Source organism: Jaminaea rosea (genome assembly GCF_003144245.1).
Source record: "Jaminaea rosea strain MCA 5214 unplaced genomic scaffold BDZ90scaffold_1, whole genome shotgun sequence".
Taxonomy (NCBI): domain Eukaryota; kingdom Fungi; phylum Basidiomycota; class Exobasidiomycetes; order Microstromatales; genus Jaminaea; species Jaminaea rosea.
In genome coordinates this window covers 2,014,101-2,039,206 of record NW_020289975.1, presented here as the reverse complement: position 1 = coordinate 2,039,206, position 25,106 = coordinate 2,014,101, and the positions used below count along the sequence as shown (strand labels likewise).

The following is a 25,106-nucleotide window of genomic DNA, read 5'->3' as shown; positions in this document are numbered from 1 at the left end:
GCAGGGTGAGGAGCCTTGTCGTATCACCCTCGTCTCCCAAGCTTGCCTGCGCCATCCGCCTTGTCTTTACGTGGTCATGTACGAGTCGGCAGAGATGCTCTCAGGCAGCTCAGGTACAGCGATCTCGAATCTGCTCTGGATGCTCTTGAGCACCTCCTCGTCCCCATCGCTGGACACAAAGATGATTGAAAGACCCTTGGTACCAAAACGCCCCGCACGACCAGCGCGGTGAAGGTACGAGTCGGCGTCAGCGGGGCAGTCGTAGGAGATGGAGACGTTGACACGCTCCACGTCGATACCGCGTCCAAAGATGTCCGTGGCGACGAGAATGCGCTTCTCAAACGCCTTGAAGGCAGTGTAGCGCTTGATGCGCTCCTCCTGGGGCAGGCCGCCGTGGATGCAGATGGAGGGGAAGTTGCATTCCTGCAAGAGCTTGTTCAGCTCGTTGGCGCGGCCGACAGACTTGACGAAGATGATGACCTGGTTGAACTCGAGGCTGTCGAGTAAGTCGTTGAGCTTGCGATTCTTCTCCGTTTCGGTCAGGCGGACGAAGTGTTGCTGCAACCCGTGAAGGGTGAGTTTCGTCTCGTCGTCAACGTAGATCTCAAGGGGCTGCGAGGCGTGCGAGGAGAAAGGCATTGGTTAGTCTTTGACCGGCTGACTTGACGTGCTGCGGGCCCGCCGCTGCTCACGTTGCTCATGAACTTCTTGCAAGTGGGACGGACCTCCTTGGAAAGCGTGGCCGAGAACATCATGACTTGCTTGTGGTGAGGCGTAGTACGGAAGATCTCCTGCACATCACGTCGCATATCGATTTGCTCGAGCATCTTGTCACACTCGTCGAGGACAAAGTGCTTAACACCGCTCGTCTTGAGGGCCTTGTCACGGACGAGAGCATTCATTCGTCCCGGGGTGCCGACGACGATGTGCGGGCACTTGGTCTTGTCTTTGAGGATGGCCTGGTCCTGCGCGACGGGTGTGCCACCGTAGAAGACCGAAGTGCGGACTTCGGGCATGTACTTGGAGAAGCGGGCGTACTCGTTACGGATTTGGAAGGCCAGCTCGCGAGTGTGGCACAAGATGATGACCGATGTCTCGCCGTCGACGGGCTCGATCTGCTGGAGAGTGGCCAGAACGAAGACGGCCGTCTTACCCATACCGGACTTGGCCTGGCAGACGACGTCCATTCCAAGGATGGATTGGGGAATGCATTCCTGTTGGACTGCGGACGCACGCGTAGAGTGGCAAAGAGACGAGAAGCGTGAGCGCTCAGCAGCTGACTTGAGGTAAAGGAAGCCGCGCAGACTCACCCTCCGAAGGGTGCTCGAAACCAAGGTCCGAGATGGCTCGGAGCAGCTCAGGCTTGAGAAGGAAGTCACGGAATCCAGTGGAATGGATGCCGACGTAGGAGCCCTGCGAGGTACGAAGGAATGGAAGGAGGATAGAAAGAGGGGAGGCGAGTATCCGGAGATAGGCCAAGGTGCGAAGGAGGGATGGGTAGGCGTGTAAGAACTCGCTGAGACTAGCGTGACGGGGTGACGAGAGACTGAATGCGATGCGGGTACGGGCAAAGAGAACTCTTGCTCGATGGAGCTGTGCGCACTTGAAGTCGATGTCGCCGCTACAACCGTATGCCGCTACCCATTTGGCGTCTCTTCCTGTCGAGCATCCGTCGAGGTCTGACAAATGAGAATTCGCCTCAGCTTCGGGCAGGTCATAGAGATTTGCCATCCTGGCCTGGCCTGGCCTGGCCTGGCCTCACCTGCGTATGACGTGATGGAACATCATGCTTTGAGACCTCTTGTCCGCCTGACAGAGGCTACTCAAGGCTCGAAGATGCCGCGCAGTCGTCGCTCATGGTGGCGCAGGCCATGCAGTGCGGTCGTGTGCCATCAGATAGCGGCAGCAGCGGTAGAGCGAGGCAGCGCAAATGATGACGCGATGATACGCAAGAGTATTGACGACGACGACGACTAGGAGCTGTCGCTAGCCTCATTGGCGACGAGCAATTGGAGGCGGCGGCTTGGGCTGGAATCATCGTCGAGATGGGAAGCGGGAAAGTCTGGATCGTGGATGATGCTTGCCTTTTTGTTGCCATCTGCGTCTGCGGGTGCTGCTACGTCTGTGGCTGCTGCTCCATTGGAAGGGGCGCCCGTTGTGGTGGTGGGGACCTCCTCCTCGTAGTCGATGAGACTGGGTCAAAGGGAGTGGATGAGTGGATGAGTGGATGCATGAATGTCAGCGACTCGACGCGCGTCGATGGCCGGGCTGAGCGGCTCACTCTTCGTTGTCCATGATGATCTTTGAGAGTTGCGAATAGATGCGGTAGTGGGGAGATAGTCTGTTCAGATGTCACAGTCGTTGGCGCTGACGAGGATCAGGTCGAGGAAGAGAATGGCAAGTGACGACGAGGAATCAAGGATGTGTGCCGGCGACGTCGTCGCGGTCGAGGAACGTCAGGCTGCTACCTCGTCGTCGCGTGGCATTGAGAGCATCGCATCCATGGTCGCTCGCGTGGCAAGCGGAGAGAGGCGCGTCCTCGCAACCTCATGCAGGTCAGGTCCAATTCACACTTTGGTGGCTTGGCTCCCTACCATCATTACCCACCATGGACGACATCGAGAGCCGGCGGGCTGCAAGCTCGTCTGCGACTCAAGACAAAAAACGGCAGCGTAGGAGAGGCAATCGGAACCGGTTTCCAACATCCTCAAACGCCTCAATTCAACCATCCCAGCCTCAGCCTCCTCTTCCTCCTGCCGCACCCGAGATCAAGCCCTCTGGGCTAAATGGCCTCTTCGACGATGATCATGGCGGTGAAGCGCAGCCAATCGCGACCTCTTCTAAGTCTCCTATCAGCTTGAATGATGCATCGCCCAGTAGCTCTAGTAGCGATGAGGGAAAGCCCCCTCTCATCGCCACTTCGGCCACGCCTCCTCATAAGAGACGCAAGAAGAAAGGATCGAGCGTTCAACTTCAAGAGACCTTACCTACCCAGCAGCAGGCAACTCATGCTGTGCCAATCATGGGTGGCGTACGAGCACGTATGATGGCACAGGACAAGGAGAGACAAGAGTACCGTCTTGATGAGGAGCAAGATACCCAGGCCTCGCAAGACGAAGCTGTCGTCCCGGCAAGCGCGGCATCGCAAGCCGCATACAAGCAATTAGAGAAGTCTCTCGCCGACGCTCGCAAGGCACGGTCCGACGCCGACGCCGAGTTGACGAGATTGCGTAACGAGATGCGATTCAAGGTGAGCCATCGAGCTCCCCATCCAGTCTCTTCGCCGGCTTGACCACCTCCATCTGACCTCCTCTCTAATCCATTGCGCACTCAGAACGAAGTCATCGCAGCGCAGAGCTCTTCCCTCTCCTATCTACACAACCAAGCCACATGCACCATCTGCCTCGAGCTTTCTTGGCGTCCTCACGTCCTCACCCCGTGTGGTCACTCATTCTGCGCCCGCTGCCTCATCGACTGGTTCAAGCGCCCACTCCCCGACGAGGATCCCATCCCTTCCTTCTACGACGCGGAGCAACGTCAAAGGCTCGAACAGCAAGCTACTCATCGCCGCAAAAAGATTTGCCCCCACTGCCGAACCAAAGTTGTAGGACCACCCGCCGAGATCTGGGCCGTCAAGGGAATGGTGGACCGATTGCACCAATCTCACATGCTTGGCCACATGGCCGGCTCCGGCGCAGGCGACGACCATCATCATCACCACCTGGGCGCAGTCGTCATCCGCACACCAGACGAAGAGGCCAAATTCCGTGGCGAGGACCTCGCGTCTGGTGAAGACCTCTGGTCTCCCATCTTTGACATCAATGGACCCCGCGAGCGCATCTTTGACGAAGGAGATCTCATCTGGCGTTGTGGGTACTGCACGGGGGAGATTGCATGGGGCGAATGCCAGAATTGCCACCGTGCGTACACGATGACCGACGATGGTGAAGATGAAGACATTGATGGCTTGGGGTATGACGATTATTCAAGTGAGGGGGCGGGAGATGAGGACGAGAGCGGGGAGAGTGAGGTTGGAGAGGTGCTTGAGAGGATTGCGAATGGGTATCGCCTCGACAATGCGTACGGCGGACATCACGACGAGGATGAGGACGATGAGGAGGCAGAGATGGGATCCTTTATCGTCAGCGATGCAGATGGGTCCGTCATGGGCACAGAGCACAGCGCAGGCTCCGACGAAAGCGAAGATGGTCTCGAACTTGTGGGCCATGAGCACTCGTACGCCCATCATTATGGCGGTCCCTCAGCTTCAAGTCGCCGGCGCTATGGCTACTCGGACGACGAGGAAAACTTTGACTCCGATGACGACCACGACGACAATGTATCCGCTGCCTCTGGCTCCTCGTCCTCGATCCAGAGCTCGCAGTCTTACTCGCACCGCACAGCTCCAAGGCACCACCGTGGCTCTCAGCGACGTCTTACCGTCCCCGACGACGACGATGAGGAAGAGGGAGATGAGGCTAATGTCAACACAATGCTCGATGGGCATCGTGGCTCAAGTGGCAGTAACAGCGGTCCAAGTGGACGTCGCAGGGTTGCGGTGCAGGTCTCCTTCAATGACGACGACGACGAGAGTGAGGGAGAAGACGAGATCGTCAGCGCAGCAGAGGAGGATGAGGACGAGGATGGGGGCGAGGACGGGGACGGGGAAGGGGACGAGGACGGGGCAAGCAGTGGCGTGGGTCACGGAAGACCAACCAGCTACAGGAGTCACGGTGCGGTTGCTGGCCGTGCCAGTGGGAGGCACGCACGTCGCCCTACGGTGGTGACTGACAGCGACGAGGAACAGGACAGCGACGATGACATGGCGCAGGCCAGAGCTAGAATGAGCGCAATGTATGAACAGCCTCGACGTGGCACTGGTTCCCGGTACAACTACGATGAAGAAGAGGAAGATGACGAATACTACTGAGAGGTGCGTACAGAAGAAGGAAGCACCCGGCGATACCATACGCCCGCTCAAGATCTCACCAGGAAGTCCAGAAGCTGGCCAGCAAAGGAGCATCGTCAAGCGCTCAAAGACTGACTCGACCACTCGGCGGTCTCTCCTCGTTCTCCCAGTCCTCTGAAGACTCTACAGTCTTAGCGGCTCAGACGACAAGAAATCCCAAAGCAGAGACTGTGTCGCTCTGTTCTCCCTATCCTTTCGAGGACTTTTGGCCATCCTTGACATCTCATTTGTTCATCTGTATCTGTACCTCTATCATTCATTCGCCAATCCTCACTCCACCTTCTCGATCCCGCGAATCCACGCACGACCACCTCTCCACACAATTTCGAGATAGCAAGCTGTGGCAATGATTGAGCGAGACCGGCAAAGAAAATCTCGCTCACGAAAAAGTGCTGCTGACTCTGCCTTTCTGATCACCTTACTTGGCTGCTCTCTGCCTTTCTGATCACCTTACTTGGCTGCTCCCCCGCCAGCCAACATAGCCCTGAAAGCGTCCTGGCCCTTCCTCTCGCCGCTGCCGCTGCTACCTTCATCGACGTCCATCCCGCTGCTACTCGTCGCGTTGCTCCCGGCGGGAGGCTGCTTCTGCTCACCCGCCGCAGACCTAGGCGGCACGAAGCCAAGCCCTCCCCTTCCTCTCGCTCCCCTTCCTCTACCCCCGCCAGTGCGTCGAGGCACAAATGCTGTAGGCGCTGCAGCGCTCGTCGAGCCCGATGCAGAGCCAGGCGAGGGCGACCGAATCACCGCCGCGGCAGCCCCCCTCTCGAGCGGCTGTACGCTCAGGACATGCTGCCGTCTTGCGGCGTCCGTGGGATGAATGTATATAGCCTGCCCACTCTCCCCTAATAGGACCACTTTGCCTGCGGTCGCTGTGTCTGCGAGCTCAACGATGGCGGAAGGCGCCGAGGAAGAAGAGGAGGAAGGTGTCCACTCGACCTTCTTGACGCTGCTTGACCCTCCGGCTAGGCGCTCGAACAGCTGCTGGACGAGGGGCTCCTGAGCTTCGAGGGGAAGGTTGCGCACTTTAACCGCACGAGAGGCGAAACCGCCACTCTCGCCTCCGCCACCTCCTCCAGCACCAGCGCTGTTCGCCCTCCCTCCGTGTGAGCTCTGGTGCTCCGCATCTGCCATTTGCACCTTTACTGCCTTCCCCCTCAAAAGTCGCTCATTCAGTTCCGCAACCGCCTGTCGGGCTTCGAGCTCGGTGCGGTAGTCGACAAACGCCACACCTTTGAGACGATTAGAGCGGGAGCTCTCCGGCAGCCTCAAGCCTTCAACCGTCCCGCCCAGGGATTGGAAGAAGGTCAAGACCTCCTCCCGCGAGCAGTTACGTGGGATGCCTAGCGCAAAGACTTCGCGCTCGTTAGCATGAGCGTCGGTGCGCTGCTTGCGGCGAGCAGGGTCTGATAGGTGGACTTGCAACGCGCCCTCCGCGCCGTTGAGCTGATGCTGGTGGAGCGCTCCTTGCGCCTCTTTTGCGGCTGCTGGGTTCGTGAATTGCACATAGCAGAAGCGGCGGGAAGAATCGAAGCGCTTGCTCGGCCAACGGACGTCGTACACTGCCCCATAGTTACCAAAGAGCGAGCGGATGGCAGCATCGTCGTGCGAGGCGGGGAAATTGGTCACGTAGAGCGTGCACTCCCACCCCAAGCTGACGGTGATCTCCTCCCCACGCAGGCGCTTTTTGTCCTTCGTGCGCGCAGCAGGGATTGAGGATCGATCCATGAATTCCACCACTCCCGCTGCGGTGTTAGTTCCAGGGATAGCGACGGGGTCGCTGATTTCGCGTATGGCCCCGCACTCGGCGAAGAGACGCTGTAAGTCTGCCATGCTCGCATCATGGGGTAGGCTGGATACGAGGATAGAGCTATTCTCACGATCTCGTGTGGGTTGAGAGGCGTCGCCTCCTTTGCCCTTTTTGGAGGACTCGGCGCCGTTGATTGGGTTGGGCAGGGTGTGGCCCGCGGCCGTGTCGATGGCCATGGATGATGACGACGATGCAGATGGCTCAGCCGCGACGCTGTTCGACGCCTTGCGCTTGCCCGTGGCAAATGTGCCACTCTCATCAGCTGCCTCACCAGTTCCACCATCTACGTCCATTGCTCCACCACTGCTACCGGCAGCAGCAGACGTGTAATTGAGATACTGCTCCTGCTGGGCTTGAGCATACTGTGCCCACTGCTCCCATTGCTTCTCCTTGTGCCTTCGCGCCCTCTCTTCCGCACGCAAAACATCGTCTCCTGACCCATACATGGCCTCGAACCTCGCCCAAGCTTCAAGGAGCTGCGTCGTGTCCGATATCTTGCCCCGTCCCGTCCCCTGCCGGAAGAGGGAGCGAGCCTTGCTCAGATTGCCAATCCGGATATGGTAGAGAGCGGACTGCAGCCATACTTCTGCATTTGTAGGCTGCTGCGTGAGCGCGTTCTCCCAAATCGAGTCTGCAAGCTGGGCCATCTCAGGGCCAGCGGCTTCGGCCCATGATGAGGCCAGGCGGTGCAGTCGCAAGCCCTTGTCGAGGGAGGCTGCGGATCGCTCACCTGCGGGAAGCTGAAGTGCCCAGTCGATCATGGCAAAGATCTCGGTGAAGGCATTCGGGTCCTTGGGTAGCTGGATGAGTGCCTCTGAGAGTTCCAGGCCTTGCTGCGTTGCCAAATCAAGGGCAAGGAGCTGACGCTCTGCATCGATTCGTCCAGCGAAAAGCTCCACCATTGATCCCTTGATGTCTTCCGGCTCGTCCCGCGCCTTCTCCTTATCCTCCTCAGAACACTGACCCCCGTCGAAAGCGCGGCTGAAGACCTCATCGATGTGCGACTTGGACCGCTGATGATGAGCGAGTTGGCGCAGGTACGTGGCCCAGAGAAGGCCAGCCCCAGGCAGAGTCCTCGTCGCCCGGTCGCATACCTCGATGATCTGCGTCGCCGATACCTTGTTACCGCCACGCGAGGTCAAAAAGGCTAGGTAGTCGAACCATACCCCTTCTCTTTGTGCTCGACGCTGGCGCAGAGCTTGCCTCTCTGCTAGCTCAGCGTCCTGCCGCTGTGATTTCGGAAGCTTTTGGCGGGCAGCCTTGACTGCTGCTACGCCTTGTGAATTGGGGGCATGCCCCTCTTGGACGGTAGCGAGGGATTCAGGGAGGCCTAAGTAGGAGAGGCAGCGCTCGAAGAGGGCGCTCACTAGGTCAACGTCGGCGTGGCGGCGAGATGCCGCTGCCCGCAGGTACGCCTGCCATGCTTGCCAAGAGGCTTGCTCATCAACATTGAGCCCGAGCGCAGGGCTCGCACCCCGCACTTTATCTTCAAAAATCTCGACAGAAGACCACGTAGCCTTAGCAGCCCCATAGGCCCTCTGCAGCGACGCCATAGTGGACTCATAGGCATCGGGTGGCAGATAAGAGGACAAAAAAGAGGAAAAGGCCTGAGCCGTAGCCTCGTGGGTGCGATGGGGCACCTTGAGCCTGGCGAGGAAAAGCTGCTTGACTGACTCGATGCGGTCGGCCGTCTTTGCCCGCTTAAGGTGGTGCAGCTCAAAGGCGCGGTACGAATCCCAGAGGAGGTGACTCCAGTTGAGCTCACCGGCTGCACGGCTGTTTGCCTCCCTGATCAAAGCACGGACATTGCTTTCGCCAAGGAGCGAGTCCCATGCGGCTTCGACTGCTGCTGCTTTTGCCTGACTGCGAGTGAGAATCGAGGGGAGAGTAGACGCCGAGTAGCCGACGGTGATGCCGTACTTGGTCGCCTTGTGGCGAAGGTTGAGGAATTTGGGACCATCTTTTAGTCCTGTCCAATCTTGCAGCAGGTCCTCTTCACCCTCTACGGTCCATTGCGAGTCCTCGTCGTCTTGCCAAAAGTTCGTCGGGCGTGACTTGACCTCTTCGAAGGCGTAGTGAAGTGAGAGGACGAGGTCCGTGTAGGTGACAAAGGCCGACAGATCGAGGGCTGAGCCATTTGTTGATCGAGTGGCTTCGCCGTGGAGCTCAATGATGGCTCTGACCTCATCGACGTCGGAGAGGAGCGAAGACGAAGACGAAGACGAAGACGAAGACGAAGACGAAGAAGACGAAGCGCGCCATATGCTAGCGGCGAGGTAGACATTCCACTCCCTTGAGCTGAGAACGAGAGCGTTGCGCTTGGCATTGAGAGCTTCATCGAGGCTAGAAACGAGTGTCTCAGGCGGCCTCTGTCCCTGCGTAGCAGCGATGATGAGCTTGCGCTGAGTCGAGCGCACCCAATTGGTGTACGAGGATGGGGAGAGTAAAGACGACTTGGATGATGTTGTTGAGGTCGATTTCGAGTCGGTGACGGCCTCTGCTTGCGGCTGAGCAGTAGCATCCGATGATGACTCTGGCAGTGACGTGTTGGATTGCATCTCCTCGTCCATCGTGGAAAGCGTCCGCCGGTGAGCCAGCAAACAGGAGCTGGATGCAATCCAAGGTAAAGGAACAAGGGACGAAAAACCAAGGCGGTCAATGCACGACAGACCAGCAGCAACCAGGGCTACCTCGTTCCGTCTCGTCAAGCGCAGCTCCGCATCTATCATCCTCTCATGAAATCTCTCACACAATTATACACACAATCTGCAGCATCATCGTCGTCGTCATGATGATCTTTCGAAAGGAGAGATTCTATTTGGAGAGGAATACATGACAGGTGAACAACCCCTACGGAACACGAGACGTAAGAGGATCGAGGGATGAGGAGTAGCAGGTGGTGGCGCTCAATGGACGCAGCACACAAGCCCAAGAAGAGTCGAGTCGGTGAGGTTCGTGAATTCGTATACGGAGCGTGGAATGGGATAGTGCGAAACGAGAATGGCTGCTCGAAGATAGCCTGGTATGTCTTGTATGTGCGAGAGAGTGAGATGACTGACGTCGGTGTGTTGCTAGGGTGCTATTGCGGTGCGGTGGTTTGGTTTGCCTTATCTTCTTTCCTTCTTGCTTGCGCTTCCTTCTCTTCAGAAGATCCTGCCCACTCGGCCAGACGTGTCGCGCACGTTGGCCTTGAGCTCTGCGCGCTTGTCGATGTGATAGGCCTGACCGGGTACGACGTAGGCGGCAGCCTTGGGCGAGATGTTCTTGTTCTTGCGCTGCGTCAGCTCGCCCCTGAGCTGGTCGTTGAGGAGCGACGACTTGATCTCCGTCTGCTCTACCTCGCCCTCGACCTTCTCGAGCTCAGCGAGCTGGTAGCCACCGTCGAGGACACCAACGCGCATCATCGAGAGAAGGTTGTGGGCTGCGTTGCTGTGGTCGTAGACACCGCCGTTGAACGCCGACGTAGCATCCTGGCCGAGACGGGCTGCGAGGAGGTGACGACCGCCCGGGTGCTCGTCGAGGAAGGACGAGACATCGTGGATGAAGCCGCTGACGCAGATGAGGGGACGATTCTTCGACTCCTCCTTGAACTCCTCCCACGAGACGACGGGCAGATCGTTGGCGCTCTTGGGGAATTCGAGCTTCTCCTGAACTTCGTGAGCGTGCTGCAGCTGCATGGCAAGCTGACCCTTCCTGATCTCGTTGTCGGGGAACGTCTTGAGGTGCGATGCAAGGCCGAGAGCCTTCATGGTACCGATGAACCACTTGGTAGGGTCATACTGGTGCCATTTGATGGCATTGCGGTAGTCCATGGGGAACTGGTGATGGAAGTTGTGGTAGCCCTCACCTACCGTGACGAGTGCGGTAATGAAGTGGTCACGAGGAGTCATCTTGTTGTCGAAGCTAGCCTCGCCGAGCCAGTGGGCGAGAGAATTGACGCAGAACGTCGAGTGGTGGACAAAGACGAGGCGAGCGACGGCGGCGTAGAAGAATCCACCGCGCCAGTCATTCCATCCGAGACCAGCAACGACGGTGGGGAAGATGAAGCCCATGATGGCAATCAGAGGCAGGTAGAACTTGTGCTGAAACTTGATGACAGGGTGGCGGCGCAAGTCCGAGATGTCAGCAACACCGGGCTTGCGGCGAGGCTTGACAATCATCCAGCCCAGATGCGACCATAGGAGACCGTTGTGAGCCCCGTAGGGGTCGAGGTCGGTGTCGGTGTAGCGGTGATGAGCACGATGGCCACGAGCCCACCAGTGAATAGAGCCTTGAACAGCGCCAGTGCCCATGAGGGCAAGGAAGTACTCGAGAGGGCGAGAAGCAGTGTAACTACGGTGGGCCCACAGGCGGTGGTAGCCAGCCGTGATACCGAGACCAGTAAAGAAGTAGTAGACGACGGACCACGCAAACGTCTTCCACTGGAGAGGAGTGGTGAACATGCCGTAGAGGGCGAGAAGTGGAGTGGAAGTAAGGACGATGAAGGAAACCCACTGGATCTCGCTGAAGATGTTCTTCCACTGAATGGGTGGCAGAGGAGGCTCTCGCTCGAGGGTGCGAGTGACATAGTCGTCGGGGATGGCGGAGTCGGCATGCTTCTCGCCTTGCTTCTCCCACTTGTTGGGAACCCTCTTCTTGCCGCCGCTTGACGGTACGGCAGCCTGGTGCCTCAGCTCATCGTCTGAGGCGTCAGAGGGAGGTGGGGAGAGCTGGTCGGCGGGAGGGGTGCGCAAGCCAGGCTCCATGTGCTCCATCTGCGATGGGTCGAATGTGGTTGCAGTCATAATGTATGTGGAGAGATCAGGGGAGGGAGGGGGGAAAGGGTGGTGAGGGAGTGACGGGATGGCGTGGTAAGAAGGGAAAGTGGTCGTGTGTGGTGCGAATGATTATATATTGGGGATGGCTTTCTCTCGTCGGCGATTCGCGGCAAAGCCGTGCGTCCAAGCGCACACGCACTAGCCACCGGCCGTGCTCTGCCCCTTCCTTCGGAAGCAACAGTCGCAGTCGAGACGTTCGACTTTGAGCTCAAAACTTTTGGCGGGCACTTGGCGCCAGGGGCTCTCCGGCTCACATCCTGTCTCGATACTGCCTGGATTCGACACCATTCATCTACCTTGTGTTGCCACCGAGTGCGCAGCCGCCTGCTCGCAGACTCTCATCTTCTAGCCCAAATTCAATTCACTTCGGCGGCCAGACGGTCGGCATCGACGTGGTGTGTCGTGCAGAGACGAGTACGAGATGCGTTGAGCTGGGGCTGGCCCCGACCTCCGCCCGCCCCATGGATTTCGCCTTCGCAAAAAGTGGAGAGGTCCGTGATCGAGGGCCACGCGAGCTGGCTGTCGGGCCTGCCACACTAGCGCGCCACCGCTCTGCCGCCGTGGAACCCCTGCCTCGACTAATGACGGCGATGCGGAGGACAAAGCTTAGCCGGAGGGAGCCAAACTTGGAAGCCTGCCCGCCGCCTCGTTACGCTGAAACAGCAGAATCGCCAGCCTCGCACGAACGGAGCTTGAGCTGTCAGAGCTGCGCCGGCTACGATGGACAACGATTCGACGCTCGGACTGAACCGGACCGGAGTGGGCGCCCCAGCTGATCAACTAGTCCCTCGCACAGACGATGTCGACGACGCCTTGGACACGGCGGCGGTGGTTAGAAGAACGCCCAGCGCCCTGTCCCCTCCCACCTTTTCACGCGTGTCGCCACCGTCACTGGGCAGCTGTGCGCTTTGACCACCCCCGCTATGCGAATCAATATGGACCGTACGCGCTATCTACGGCCCAATGAATATCAAATCAACGCTCTGTGACGCCAGTCGCTAAGCTGCAATCTCGATTGGCCAGGAGGAAGTGAGACGTGAGACGTCAATGGATCGGCCAGACGCTGTTGGGGTCTCCTCCACTATTCATGTCTGATGCAGTGTGGCATGAGCCAGCCGTAACTTGCCTGCCAGGGACGGGGGTGTCACATGAGTTTGGGTTGACTACCTGGCCGCCGGTCCAGGCCCACAGTCAGGGTCACGCACCAGGCAAGGAAGCTCTATCCCCAGCAATCCGTGAGATTCGCCAACGTTGAGCGTCCTGGCTCCACCGCAAGCTTCGTCCTTTCTCCCCAAGCTCCTATTCGATCAGCTGATCAGGTCGATGTGCTCCATTCCACACCTCACGAGAAAGAGAGTAGAACAGCTGGATTACGCGCGCGAAATGTGAACATCGGGTAAAGTACAGGGCGGACAGGAATAGATTCGTTCGTTGAGAGTGGGGGATCGAAGGCAAGGTTCGTGTGCGCTCGCCGCACTGCATCGTTCGAGACCGTAACGGCGAGACAGAGACAATGGATGGATATTTGTCAGGTAGGGTAGTGAGTAGCAGGAAGTCAAGTCTGCTCCGCTCAGAACCGGTTGGTGCCCGCTCATGTGCTTGCCGGCTCATCGATCATACAGCGACCCCTTCAACGTCGGCGGCCAACCATAATCGAGAGCATCGTCGTCCTTTTCCTGCTTCTTCAACCGGGCAGCTTCTGCTTGGCGGAGCTCCTTCTCCCTCTGTTCTCGTAAAGCCCTCGCTTTCGAAGCTTGAGCAGACAGTACGGACGCAGATGGCCGCTTGCTGGGCCCGACGCCGAGCACCGCAGTTACGGACGAGGGCCAAAGGTCAAGGTCGTCATCATCAACGAGATGTTGTGGGCCGGAAAGGGGACCACGGTTGCTGCGATGACGATGTGGACCGCCTTTGCGCTGGCGGGGGATGGTGGGAGACGACTTGGCTTGACGAAGCACCCCTTGCCTCGTCTCCTTGCTAGAGGGCGATGAGGCCGCTTTGCCGATCGCCTTGCTCTTTCTCTCTGTTGAACAGCCGTCGAGGACGAGCTTGCTGAGGTCGCCCTCCAGCTCGGAGACTGAAGCACCTCTGCGACGAGTAGGAGAATCGCTCGTTGGACTGTCGCACGTCAGCATGGCTTCAACGGGCTCATCGATTGACGATGAGAGAGTGAGGGATGAAGTCATCTTGCTCGCCGTCTCAGAGCCTGCATTTGCGTCCTGCAGCGATGTCTGATGGCGGCGAAGAGTGGCCGCCCTCGCTCGTCGATCAGCAGGCGCTACGCTCGCGCTGCGTGTACGGACGTGCATCCTCTCGAGACCAGCAGCGCTCGTCGTTGCACGCTTCGAATGAACGGCGTGACGACGCTCCTCCTCGGCCATCTCGGCCGCGTCGAGCTCGTCGTCCTCCTCTTCTTCGTCTTCGAGTGCGCCGGCGGCCTTCTGCCTTCTAGAGGAAGACGTCTCCCTCGCATCGTTGTCGTCCTCGCTGCTGAAATCTACAGCGTGATCGGAAGGTGGAGTATCATCATCGTCATCGTCCTCCCAGACCCTTCCTTCACGAGGTCGAGAGGGACGGACGCCGAGCTCGCTAGGCAGAGGAACGACGGCGTAACCCTTTGCGTCTGGCTTGCGGGGCAGCGAAGTGTCAGGCGAGTAGAGAAGATGGTGGTCGCCGTGGCGCAAGTCGAATGACGAGCGCAGGTGCAGCGACGTCTGGCTGCGTTGGGCAAAATTGGACTGGATCGACCTTGTCTGCGATGATGAACGCTGCTGTCTACCGATTGGCGAGCCGGTCGAATGTTGACTCTCGGTGCGCGAACCAATGCGACCCAGGCCATCTCCTGCTGGCGTCGTAGGAAGATCAGAGGCATCGGCGGTAGCGTTGGCTGCAGCGATGGCCGTGATCGGCGTCGTCGTCGACGATGTCGGGGAGGGCGCATTGGCAGCCGTGAGCTTACGACGGTGAGCCGCGAGGACTTCGGCGCCAAGAGCAGCTACCTCAGCCTCGTGACGACGTCGTACTTCCTCTGCTCGACTCGTCGAGAAGCCAGAGCCGGTGCCCGATGGCGTAGCTTCCTTCTGCTCGTCGGCCTGTGCTGAAATAGACGCTGGCTCTGCAACGCGATCCGTATCGTCCGCTTTGCCCGTGCTCTTCGGAGAAACATCACCATCTCCCTGCCCCTCTTCTCCATCTTCCGCACCGTCTTCATTTACCGCCGCATCCTTTTGACCTCGGGCGACCAGGCCAGCAAAGCCCCAATCCTCCCACGGCCCGTCCTCGGCATCGGCATCGTCGTCGCCAACTCTGCGAGCCTTGACCCTTGTGCCATCGGGCAGTGTGACCATGCCAGTTCCTCCTGGTCGCACGGACATGATGAGCTGACGACGACGGCTGCGCTCCTCCTCGTCACCGGACAGCGATGCCGACCGGGCACTCGCAGGTCTGCCGGCGCGACTATTCTTGCGGCTCCTCCCGCGCCTCCGACCACGACTCTGTGGCTCCGCGCTGAGCTCAGATGCGACCAGCTGTGAAAGGGAGCCGGACGGTGGCTCGGACTCTAAGCTACTGGCTAGGCTTGAGGGAGCCTCGGCACTTAGCCTCTTGCTGAGCGAGGGTCGCCTTGTACTGTGTCCATCGTCGCTGGCTGGTGAGGTGACCGTAGGCTTGACATTGCCACCCATCATAGCCTCCTGACTCCACCGCTTCCATGTGCGATAGTATTCGGAAGACTTGAATGCCTCAGAGGGCAGACCCATGAGGTACCACTTGCCCTTCGCCTGGCGCATCCGACTTCTCCACCTCTCCATATCCTCATCGTTCATGTCCTCATCTTCCTCGTCCGAATACTCTTGCATGCCGCCGCCATCGTCACTGTCAAGTGCCATGCTTTCGCTGTCCAGACTCTCTCGCGATTTGCGCTTGCCAAAGAAGTCGGATCCAGAGCCTCGTCGATGGAGGGTGGCATCATCGTCTTGGTCTGAAAGCGCCTCGCCGCGCATTGTGGCCTCAAAGGGATCCTCGTCGACGGGGCTGGGCTTTGGCAGGGGAGCGAAGCGAATCTTGGGCCCGCCATCGGAGCCTTCGCCGCCGACACGAGAGCTCTCGGCCACTCCGCTGCCTTCGCTTTGCTGGACACTTGTAGATGAGTCTTTGCTGACGAGAGAAGGCGCGCCTGCAGGATCGCCATCCGCATTAGGTGGAGTGTCTTCTGGGCTCTTGGTTGTGCTATTCCTGCTGCTATGTCTGCCTTCGAGAGGCGGCCGTGCTCGCCTCTTGGGCGCAGGCAACTTGACTTGGCCACTAGCCAGTGCTTGAGCTGCAGCCATACTCCTTCGCGTATTGATGATGGCATTCAGGGCAGCGAGTTCCTCTGCATCGAGCTTCTCCTCCTCTTCCTCCACAGTCTCGCTACGATTGTGCTCTCCATGCTTCTTTTGCTCCGGACTCTGCGTCCGTGCCTGGACGTTAGATTCAGAACTCTTGCGTCGCTTCTTGGAGTTGCGCATTGATGGCCGACGCTGCGGAGCATTGAGAAAGTCGCTCGGGCCTCCGCTGCCACTGCCCCACCCTGCCATCATGGCCATTTGTGCATTGAAGTTGAGTGAACCAGGAACGGAGCCGAGGCCGAGATAGAAGGCCTTCTTTGGAATCCCCCACAGCTTTCCCTCCTTGTCTTGCAGCTGATGAGCCAGCTCTGCTTCTCTTGACTCTCGCTCTCTGCGATCCTTTTCTTCCCTCTCCCTTGCTCGCTCCCTCTCTTTGCGCTCCTTTTGCCTCTGAAGCTCCTTCTCTGAGGGTACGGCGGGGATATGTGTGACGACTGGTGCGGGCGCCTGGGTTGCTACGCTCGTAAAAGATGCTGCTGATGATGCTATGCCAGGGACTGCTGGTTTGTTCGTCGATTCATTTTCGCCAAGAGACACTGCCGAAGTTCTCCTCGAATTTAACAGAATTGAAGAAGGCGGAGCTTGCACAGGACGCAGCCCTCGAGGTGAAGACTCCCTCCCGAGAGCGGCATCGTCGTGCGTAGCCGCAGAAGGGAGGCCTACTCCGGCCAGTGGGGCAATGGAGGCGCGCAATGAGGCTGCCAACCCCGCTGAAGGAGCCCCTCCAAGGGTGGCTGCCGACCCTGACCTGCTGCTGGGACGAGCATCGCGAAGGGAGCGTGCCTTTGATGGACCTGCTTGTGGAGAGTCGTAATTTGGGAGGGACGAGGTGACTGAGGCCGACATTGACGGTGAAGCGCTCAATGTGGATGGGCGGTCGTCGACGCTGTCGCTTGCTGTCACAGACGCATCCGCCTTGCGCTTTCTAGAGAAGAAGAGCTTGGCGTGGAGAGCAGTGGGCGCGGCAGTAGATGGCCTGCTCGCGGTTGGCGACGATGGCAACGAGCTAAGGGAGAGGAAAGTCGAACTACGGGAGAGGCCACCAAGAGGTGAGAGGGTGCGAATCCTCTTGGTAGGGGTCGAGTAGGATCGGGATAGAGTCTCTCGGATGCTCTCTGTGAATGTGGATGAGTTGCTTGCCCTTCTCCTCGGTCGGACTTGTCGCTCGCTGGTCGAGACTTTCGCCGGACAAAAGGTCTGTTGCTCCTCGTACTGTGAAGCTGGTGACGATGAGTGGACTGGACTGCCAAGATTGAGCGGTGATGAAAGGATAGACCAATCACCGCCGCCGCCGCTGTCAAAGACGTCGCTGTCGGTCGACGACGAGGAGGGTTTGGGGAGCGAGGTAGATATCGACAGGCTAGAGGGAGTGAAAGAGGAAATCGATGGCCTACTGTGCTGTGAGCAATGCTGCTCTTGAGCCAGTTGGTCGTCAAGTTGAGCCCAATATGAAGTTGATGTCGTTGGCGATGGCGACTTTGAGGTCAAGGTCCGGCTCATGCTCGTCGTCGACTTGGTGGCTGATGCTACTTTAGCTGCACCTCGAGCTGCACGCCCAAGAAGCGAGGCAGTGCTCGTCGCAGCCTTGAGAGCAGCCACAAGCTGAGCCCCCGCCGCCCCGGTGTTAGCCTCGGTCGATTTCGCTCCGCACGCCGTCTCCGCCTCCGCCGCCTCCTCCCCGCTTGCTGAGCCCCCTGCGAGCCCGTCGTCGACTTTGGCTTCTTGGCGCTGCTCAAGCCCCTTAGTGCAGCCTGGGCAGAGCAGCAAAGGCGCCCTTTCACACCCACTGCTGCGACATTGCACACAAACACTAGCTGCTTCAGCATCGTCTGCGTCGTCGTCGCTGTCGGTACGGATGTGCCTGCGATGGCGGGCCGTCGTTTGGGCCGTGGCTGGCAGCGAGGCCGGAGATCCAGGCTGGACCAAAAGTAGCTTTGCTGAACGTGCCGTGTCGTTTCCATCCGTGCATTCTGGGTCACAGGGTCTGGTCGCGTAGTCGTCGATCACGAGCGGCAGACGTGATTGCGACACAGAGCAGCGGCGAGTATGCTCCACCACAGCTTGCGCATGCTCCTTGTCACCAGCGCAATCACCAGTCATCAAGAAGAGATGCTCATTTTCGGGCTCCTCAAAAGCAACAGGAGAGGTCATGACTGGCATTGCTGATGAGGCGGTGCCGCAGGAGCAAGAGACGATGATGGCGGTGGTGATCAGAGGCAGAGGTGACAACGGCTGCGCAGTACATTCAGCCCTTTAAGGACCCAATATTGAGCCCTGCCAAGCTTCCATCGTGGAGATCCTATCCCCCATGCCCCTTTTCAGGGCAGAAGCAGGGACGGACCGCACGACGGCAAAGAGTATCGAGCAACATGCAGAGTGTAGGACCGGCAGCGACCAAGGCACGGCGCTGTCACATCAACCGGGAATGAAAAGAGCGGAGATGGACTCGCATTAGTAGATGGGACAGCTGAGATGGACGTGGGCAGTAGCGTAGCGCAGTAAGATTACAAGAAGGGGGCCCGAGAGGGAGAAAGAGCGCACCGGGTTGGCTCGACGACGGTCGAGATGGTATGAGCGGCGCGTCCAAAAGATCGTAGCGAAGAGTGGGTGGGATGAATGAACACGAAGGGGAAGGGACAGCGGGAAGATGAAGGCAGCCCACGAGCCAGATCTTGGCCTGTTGTCTTGCCAAGTCGAAGAGATAGATGAAACAGTCCAGCCAGGCCGGCTAGCGCTGCACCGTCGTTCCTTTGCTTGCTACCACGGATTGAAGAAAAAGTTGGACGTGATCGCCCGATCCAAGGACCCACTCGGTGAGCTGCTCATCTGCGAGTCGTCGCTCTTGTCGCCCGATCCCGTACTTGCGTAGAGATCTCTTCGGCTCGGCGATAGCAGCAGAGGCCTCAAGCGTCGCTTCGATGGGGTGTTGCGTGGAGATGATGACGAGGCCGCAGCGAGCGCGAGGGCCGTCTGCCTCCCCGCCTCGAGTAACATCCGTCTATCGGCAGCAATGACCGTGTTGAATCGACGAAAGAAGTCGTTCCATGCTGATCGGTTGCGCATTGAAAGCAAGCGCTTCGGGCGAGGTAGCGAGGAGAGCAGAAGGTCGAAATTGGGTGTGGCGATGTGGGTAATATCCGTTTCCACAGGCATGGCAGCAGTAGAGGTATCGGCGGCATTGTTCTCGGCTTGAACAGGAATATATCGACTTGGCAAGATGATCTGTCGCAGGCGCCTCAAAAACCCGTCGCGACGGCATTGAGTGCGATGCCCATGCCAGCAAAGGCGCTGAGGGTGGCAACGACGGCCATGAAGCGGTTCATCAGAACGTACTTCTCCGTCGCTGTTATGCGCTGCATGAAGTTCGTCTCGTTGGCTTGAAGCACCGACCCGTCGACGACGTCGAAGAGCATGGAGCCGCGGTAGACTGCGCGTCGCTGGCTGGAGAGGTAGAGGGAGGAATGCTTGGGAGTGGCGGCAATGGGAGGCTCTTCCTCAGCTTCGTTGGGCTCATGACGGCTGTCCTCAAAATGAGAGAGTTCGACGCCCGAGTCGTCTTGTTCGCTGTCCTCGAGTTCGAGGTCGGAGGCCAGTCTCGAAGAGGCAAAGGGACGACGGGTGCTGCGCCCAACGGTGCTTGCTAGGTCTTCGACGCTGGATGCGTAGGCATTAGTAGGAATGGCCGACGTGCGGACCGGAGACTGAAAGAGGGCCACCTCCGGGTTAGGCTGTAAGGCACCGCGGACGGAGCGACGACCCTTTTTCGGCAGCTTGGCCGGGTCTCCCTGCAGAAGGACCCGAGGTGGGTGAGGGTGAGAGCGATGCGTATCATGCGTTGGTTGGCTTCGCGCGGATTGAAGAGAAAGATAAGAGAAGGTGCCGCTCGTAGCTGCCGCGGGACCTGCTTCGATGAGCTCAGGCTCAGGCGAAGGCACGCGAGCGAAGCGCTCCTCGTCTTTGGTCGGGGGCGACTTCTCTTGCTCATGCGCCTTCTTCTGTGCTGCCTCCATGCTAGGCTGATGACGCCAAAATTCAACACGTTCTGCGCCAGGCGTGAGCATGGAACCGTCCTTTGCCAGCCACCAGCCTCCTATGAGCCAAAGCCAGGGCATGCAGAGGAAGCCAGCAAAGAAGAGGGCGCGAGCAGGCTGGTCGACATCGAGGAGCTTCCCTGCCGAGTATTGCAAGTTGGAACCAGCTACGATCATCGGGCGAGGCTCGTGCGCGGCCGTGCGGACGTTCTTCCTCATCGTGGGCTCAATGCCAGCGCGAGCTTGTAGATTGGCAATGCGTTTGTTGCGTAAGTGAGCCTGCAGCGTGGTGAGCGGCACGAAGACGCTCATCCTCGTCGCGTTCTCTTGCTCCGGCAGCTGGTCACCCATGTTGCGCAGTCTACGGAGGCTCATCTCATGCTCCTCTTCTTCAACTTGCGCTAGCTTGACGCCGTCTCGAGATGCAATCTCTGCTTGTAAGCTGGCGCGCTTGTTGATGCCGCTACGCAGGGAGAACGGTCGGATGACGGCCGTTGGCGAAGGAGAGGTCATCGAGGGGCGTTCGAGGCCAGAGCGCCTGCGCAGGAGAGATGCAGCGTGATCACCATCAAGGCTGGCTGTGGTGCGGTGCGAAGGATTCGTGCTCGTCTTCTCCAGAAGTTCAGCACGCTCTTGCGTGGCTCGCAAACCCCTTCCATCATCGTAGAAGTCCAGTAGAGGTGACACGGGCGAAGAGACCCGCGGACCTCCTTGCTGCTGCTCGACGGGCGTCGCTGCGGCTCTCGCGTGAGGAAGCAGCCCCCAGGAGTGGCGAGACCGTGCATTACCGTAGAGCATGTCGGGCGTCTCGCCGGATGGGCTTGGCGCTGGTCGTGGTGACTTAAGCTCGGCGAGCTGATCGTCTTCAGAGCCGGGGATGTCGAGGCGGACCTCCTTGCGGTTGTCGGTAATGTATTGAAGGCGTGAAACTCGACGAACGTGCTTGGCGGAGCGGCGACTCTTCTCAAAGGCCACGGGAACTGCTGCCGTGGTAGGGAAAGTCGGAGCATCAGGGATAGGAGCAGTGGAAGGCGCTCGTACAGTCTCCAAATGGGCATCGACGGCCGCTTTCGCCGCGGCCAGCTTGCTGAGGTCCATGCTTTGACGACGAGCGGACGATGCCCTCTGGCTGCGGAAGACCTCGGCCTCATTGCGCTTGACCAGAGTCAGCTGGCGGATCGGTGGTGTCAGAGGCGTCTCAGCCATGGACAAAGATGACTTGCGGTCCTTGCCTTGGCCTTCAACGACGACTTTCCAGAGCTTGGAGCCAAAGCGAGAAGACGAGCTCGCCTCGGCCGCTTGCTGCGACAGTCCTTGAGGCAGCGACGGTGTGACATTGCACGCGAACCCATCGATGCTTGATGAGATGCTTCCGGACGGCAAGACCTGCTTCTGCGCGAAGGTGGCATTCTCAGCAGCGAGTTGCACGTGGTGAACCGCGACGGACGGCTGCTCTTGCTCTGCTACGCTTGGCAGCGGGTCAAGTGTACCACTCTCGCGTCGAGCCTCGCCAACGGTGGGGACGCTATCTAGCTTCCTGTCGCCCTGCGCTACCTCTTGCTCGCTGAAGAAGAGCCCCAGACCAATACCGCTCTCGGACTGCTGCAAGCCTTCGTCAACTGGTGACACTGATTCACTGTCAGCCAGCGCTGGGTGTTGGAGGAGCAGAGGGCTCTTGGGCCATGGTCCCTTCCTTGTGAGGGTGCTCTCCGGCAGACGAGGCAGGAAAGGGGCAGAGACTTTGTTTTCCTGGCTGGAGCTGGAGCTGGTGCTCAAGACCATTTGCTGAACTTCCGCAGCCGAAGAAGCCGTCTCGTAGCTAGTTGCCGTCCCCTGCCTCTCGCGGGGCTCGGAGTGCAGCGCCACACTCTGTGAGCGGATCCAGTCTGCCGTCTCGCTGCGACTCAGTCCCTGATTGACGGGATGACGTTTCTTCATCTCGGCCGTCGTCTCCTCGTCTACCTCGTCAATGGCCTGATCAACGGGAGCGGTATTGCCGCGTGACATGGGCACGCCGCCACCGTGCTCGAGCAGCTTCATCCCAGTAGATCGACGCTCCTCTGCGACTGATGTGCCGCGAGAGATCTCGCTGCCCGGCCCAGCGCTACGACCGTCAAAGAGGGACGAGAAGATGGTGCCAGGGGTACTGCCAGCGTCTGTCATCGGGCTGGAGTTGAGCTGCGTTGATTTGGGTCCGGTAGCCTGCTCGACAGTGGGTGAATCATCGAGTTCGATCGCAGAGGCCTCTGCTCCGTAGGGCGTCGGAGAGATGGGTGCAACCCCTTCGAGCCTAAGCGCGTTGGAGCATGTCAGCTCTTCGGAGTTTTCAGCGACGTCTTCTCTGCTTCTGCTCGAGGAGGCGGACGCCTTCCGCGGCGCTTGAGGCGGTTCGACAATGTTAAACGATGGCATGGCTGGAGTCATCAGAGGCGGCTGAGCTGATGGTGAGATGGGCTGGCGCATGTAGCTATCTCTCTGCATCCTCTCCCTCAGTTGCTCTTCCGCACGCTTGTTCCTTTGCTGTTTTACCAGGTCCAGGCTGGTAGAAGAAGGGGAATCGACGGTGGTCGGCGAGGGTATGGGCGGCAAGGGTGTTGTCGGGGGTTGGCTGGCCGGAGGAAGCGTATTGCTCAACGTCCGCGATCTCGGACGGCCGAAAGTATTCGCAGTGGCTGGCGGCGAGAGGGCTGAGTCGATGCCACGGCGTGAAGCGCTGAGAGGCTCGATGGGCAGCGTAGAGGAGCTCGCGAGTTCACCATCTTCGTCATCGCCGTTGCTAGACAGCGTCTTGAAGGTAGCCTGGGAAGCCTTTTTGAGCAAAGACAGTGGTTTAGGAGGTTTCCTGCGAGAGGCAGAGATGGAGTCGGACATGCCGCGGGGCCTGGCAGACGAGGTGGGCTGTGCGGTCAATGACGATGACGAAGACGACCCAATGTCGGGGCGGTATCTCCTTGACGACTCGAGCTGGCTGACAAAGTCGAAGCTCAAGTCGAGGTCTACGGGGTCGCTATCCTTGGACGAGGACGCATCGTTGCTGCTCGCCATGCGCCCGAGGCCTCGTGAGAGAAGATCCCATTCTGCGGCTCCAAGTCCACTCGCGTGTGCGCTGACGGTCGCAGCATCTGCCTGAATGTGGTACGTTCGACGCGGGGGCGACGTGGTAGAGGTTGACCCAGAGGTTGCTGACTTGGTCTGCTCTGCCTTGGCTAAAGGCTGCCCAGCAGTAGGGTCTCCACTCGCCAGCCATAAGCCCGCGCCACTGGTGCTGCCAATGCCGTTGCCGTGGCCGCCTGCCGCCGCCTTGGACGACCTACTGGTGGCGCTAGTGGGCATCACGGGGCCCGATGCGGCCATTGATATGTGAGCAATGTGATGATGAAGAGGATGAAGGAGAGATGGGCTGATCGAGGGTGGTGACGTTGGTGGCCAGACTCGCAGCTATGATAGCGACACTGACGGACGAGATTACCGGCTTGTCTGGAGGATGAGGCAAAAGAGACGCTGTGTGTTTGTGTGCCGTTGGGTGTTATTCTGATGGCTGAATACCGTCGTAGGCGATGATGATAATGAGCGTGGGGGATTGAAAGAGAGATCAAGGAGCGTGAGAGGATGGTAGACGATGTATGGTAGGAAGGAGAAGGGGCCGAGCAGCTGACGACAGGGATAACAATGAAAGGGATGGTCGCGGTGTCGAAGATGAGCTTGGTTAGCACCACCTGCTGGGCAGAAATGGAAACAGGGGCGGAGACCGAGGAAAGGGGGTGTAAGGATAGAGAAGGGGGGCGGGGTGGAAGGATGGGATGTTGTCAGGGTGCAGATGGGAGAGAGGAGAAACGGGGAAGTTGGATGGACTTTGCGACGAAAGATCGACAGCGACGCGACGTCGGGCTTTGGGTAGCGGTACAGTGACACGAGCGAGAGAGCGAGTCAACACGAGGCCACTTGCCATGACCGCCGCTACCTGGTCGACCGAATAAGCTCGCCGAGGCACGGGCGAGTGCCAAAGAGCAATTGGCACTGTGACTGCCGCCTGGCCGTCGAAGAGGGTCGATCTCACTTTCTCGGGGCGGCGCGACAGACAGCCTTCCATGCTTGTTGTGACGACGATGCTCCGATTCGCCGTATTCCATGTGTCAGAGGAAAGAGGAGAGAAGCATGGTGGCTGGGCATGACAGGAGCAGCTTGGAAAGGGGACGAGCGCGCGAGCGCAAGCTTGGGCGTTAGCGGAGTCGAGGAACGAGGCGTCGTCGGCATGCAGCAAGGCACGGAGGCGGCAGCGGCCAGAGCCACGTGGAAGAGTGGGAGGGGATCCGGTCAGAGGGCGACGGATCGCGACGACTGCTACCTCCCGACCTCGCCACTCTCACTACCAGTCGCGTATTGAAGATTTCTTCTGTTTTCGTATTGACTCCCTAAGAGCATCCGTGAGCACAGAGCAAGAGCAAATGTATAGATGCTGTTTGACATCTCTTCCGCGCGACTACCACAACCATGACGAAGAGAAAGCGTCCTTTGCTTGCCAACCGCTCTCAACTTCCCCCCCTAGCTATCCTCAATCCTGACGCCTCCACGACGTCGCAGTCTCTGCTTTGCTTTTCGTCTGTGGGGCCGTAGGCACCGAGTGCGGCGCCTGAGACTGCTGCGATGCTAGATGTGCAGGCTGAGCACTCAACGTCGAACGCAAAGGCTGCGGCGCCGATGGCGACGTGCCGTTGTTCGTCTGAGGCGAGAGTCCGTCCGCCTGGTACACTGGATAGCCGGTCAGGCTGCCCTTTCTGGGTTGAGGTAGGGGTGACCGAGCCCCTCCTCTCGCGATGGGTGTGTCATTAAAGCCAGCGCCGCGACTGGAGAAGGGAGAGCCAGTACGGAAAGGGGGGCCTCTCGTCGTAGCGCCAGCGCCGCCTCTCTCGGAGCTTGAGAGACCGACAGGCGGAGGTGGTCCAGTGCGATACGAGCCGGCGCCGTTTCCATGCCCAGACCTCATCGACGGCAACGAATCCAGCGACCCTCGTTGAGTGGCCGCCACGGACGCGGTGGGGAGCCTATGGGTGACTGCCGGCAGGGAAGAGTCGCTGTGGTTGCCCTCGGCGCTAC

General features: G+C 59.2%; 6 protein-coding genes across 6 annotated transcripts; 1 reads left to right on the top strand and 5 right to left on the bottom strand.

The window, feature by feature from the left end:
- Window positions 1-66: 66 nt before the first annotated feature.
- On the bottom strand, window positions 67-2,295 carry BDZ90DRAFT_245107 (putative ATP-dependent RNA helicase; the record flags this gene model as incomplete). Its single annotated transcript, XM_025507489.1, has 5 exons — window positions 67-612; window positions 693-1,222; window positions 1,311-1,413; window positions 2,121-2,193; window positions 2,282-2,295. 5 exons carry the CDS (start codon window positions 2,293-2,295, stop codon window positions 67-69), a joined length of 1,266 nt encoding a protein of 421 aa, XP_025365385.1.
- A 297-nt stretch (window positions 2,296-2,592) lies between these two features.
- BDZ90DRAFT_229766 (hypothetical protein) lies at window positions 2,593-5,365 on the top strand. Its single transcript, XM_025505203.1, has 2 exons — window positions 2,593-3,250; window positions 3,335-5,365. Exons 1-2 carry the CDS (start codon window positions 2,609-2,611, stop codon window positions 4,928-4,930), a joined length of 2,238 nt encoding a protein of 745 aa, XP_025365384.1. The 5' UTR covers window positions 2,593-2,608; the 3' UTR covers window positions 4,931-5,365.
- A 54-nt stretch (window positions 5,366-5,419) lies between these two features.
- On the bottom strand, window positions 5,420-9,346 carry BDZ90DRAFT_257830 (hypothetical protein; the record flags this gene model as incomplete). Its single annotated transcript, XM_025508006.1, has 1 exon — window positions 5,420-9,346. One exon carries the CDS (start codon window positions 9,344-9,346, stop codon window positions 5,420-5,422), a length of 3,927 nt encoding a protein of 1,308 aa, XP_025365383.1.
- A 573-nt stretch (window positions 9,347-9,919) lies between these two features.
- BDZ90DRAFT_215337 (putative stearoyl-CoA desaturase) lies at window positions 9,920-11,521 on the bottom strand (the record flags this gene model as incomplete). Its single annotated transcript, XM_025504221.1, has 1 exon — window positions 9,920-11,521. One exon carries the CDS (start codon window positions 11,519-11,521, stop codon window positions 9,920-9,922), a length of 1,602 nt encoding a protein of 533 aa, XP_025365382.1.
- Window positions 11,522-13,200: 1,679 nt separating this feature from the next.
- BDZ90DRAFT_225453 (hypothetical protein) lies at window positions 13,201-18,141 on the bottom strand (the record flags this gene model as incomplete). Its single annotated transcript, XM_025504670.1, has 1 exon — window positions 13,201-18,141. One exon carries the CDS (start codon window positions 18,139-18,141, stop codon window positions 13,201-13,203), a length of 4,941 nt encoding a protein of 1,646 aa, XP_025365381.1.
- Window positions 18,142-19,217: 1,076 nt separating this feature from the next.
- Window positions 19,218-23,366, bottom strand: BDZ90DRAFT_257827 (hypothetical protein; the record flags this gene model as incomplete). Its single annotated transcript, XM_025508005.1, has 1 exon — window positions 19,218-23,366. The coding sequence occupies one exon, from the start codon at window positions 23,364-23,366 to the stop codon at window positions 19,218-19,220; it is 4,149 nt and encodes a 1,382-aa protein (XP_025365380.1).
- Window positions 23,367-25,106: the final 1,740 nt, after the last annotated feature.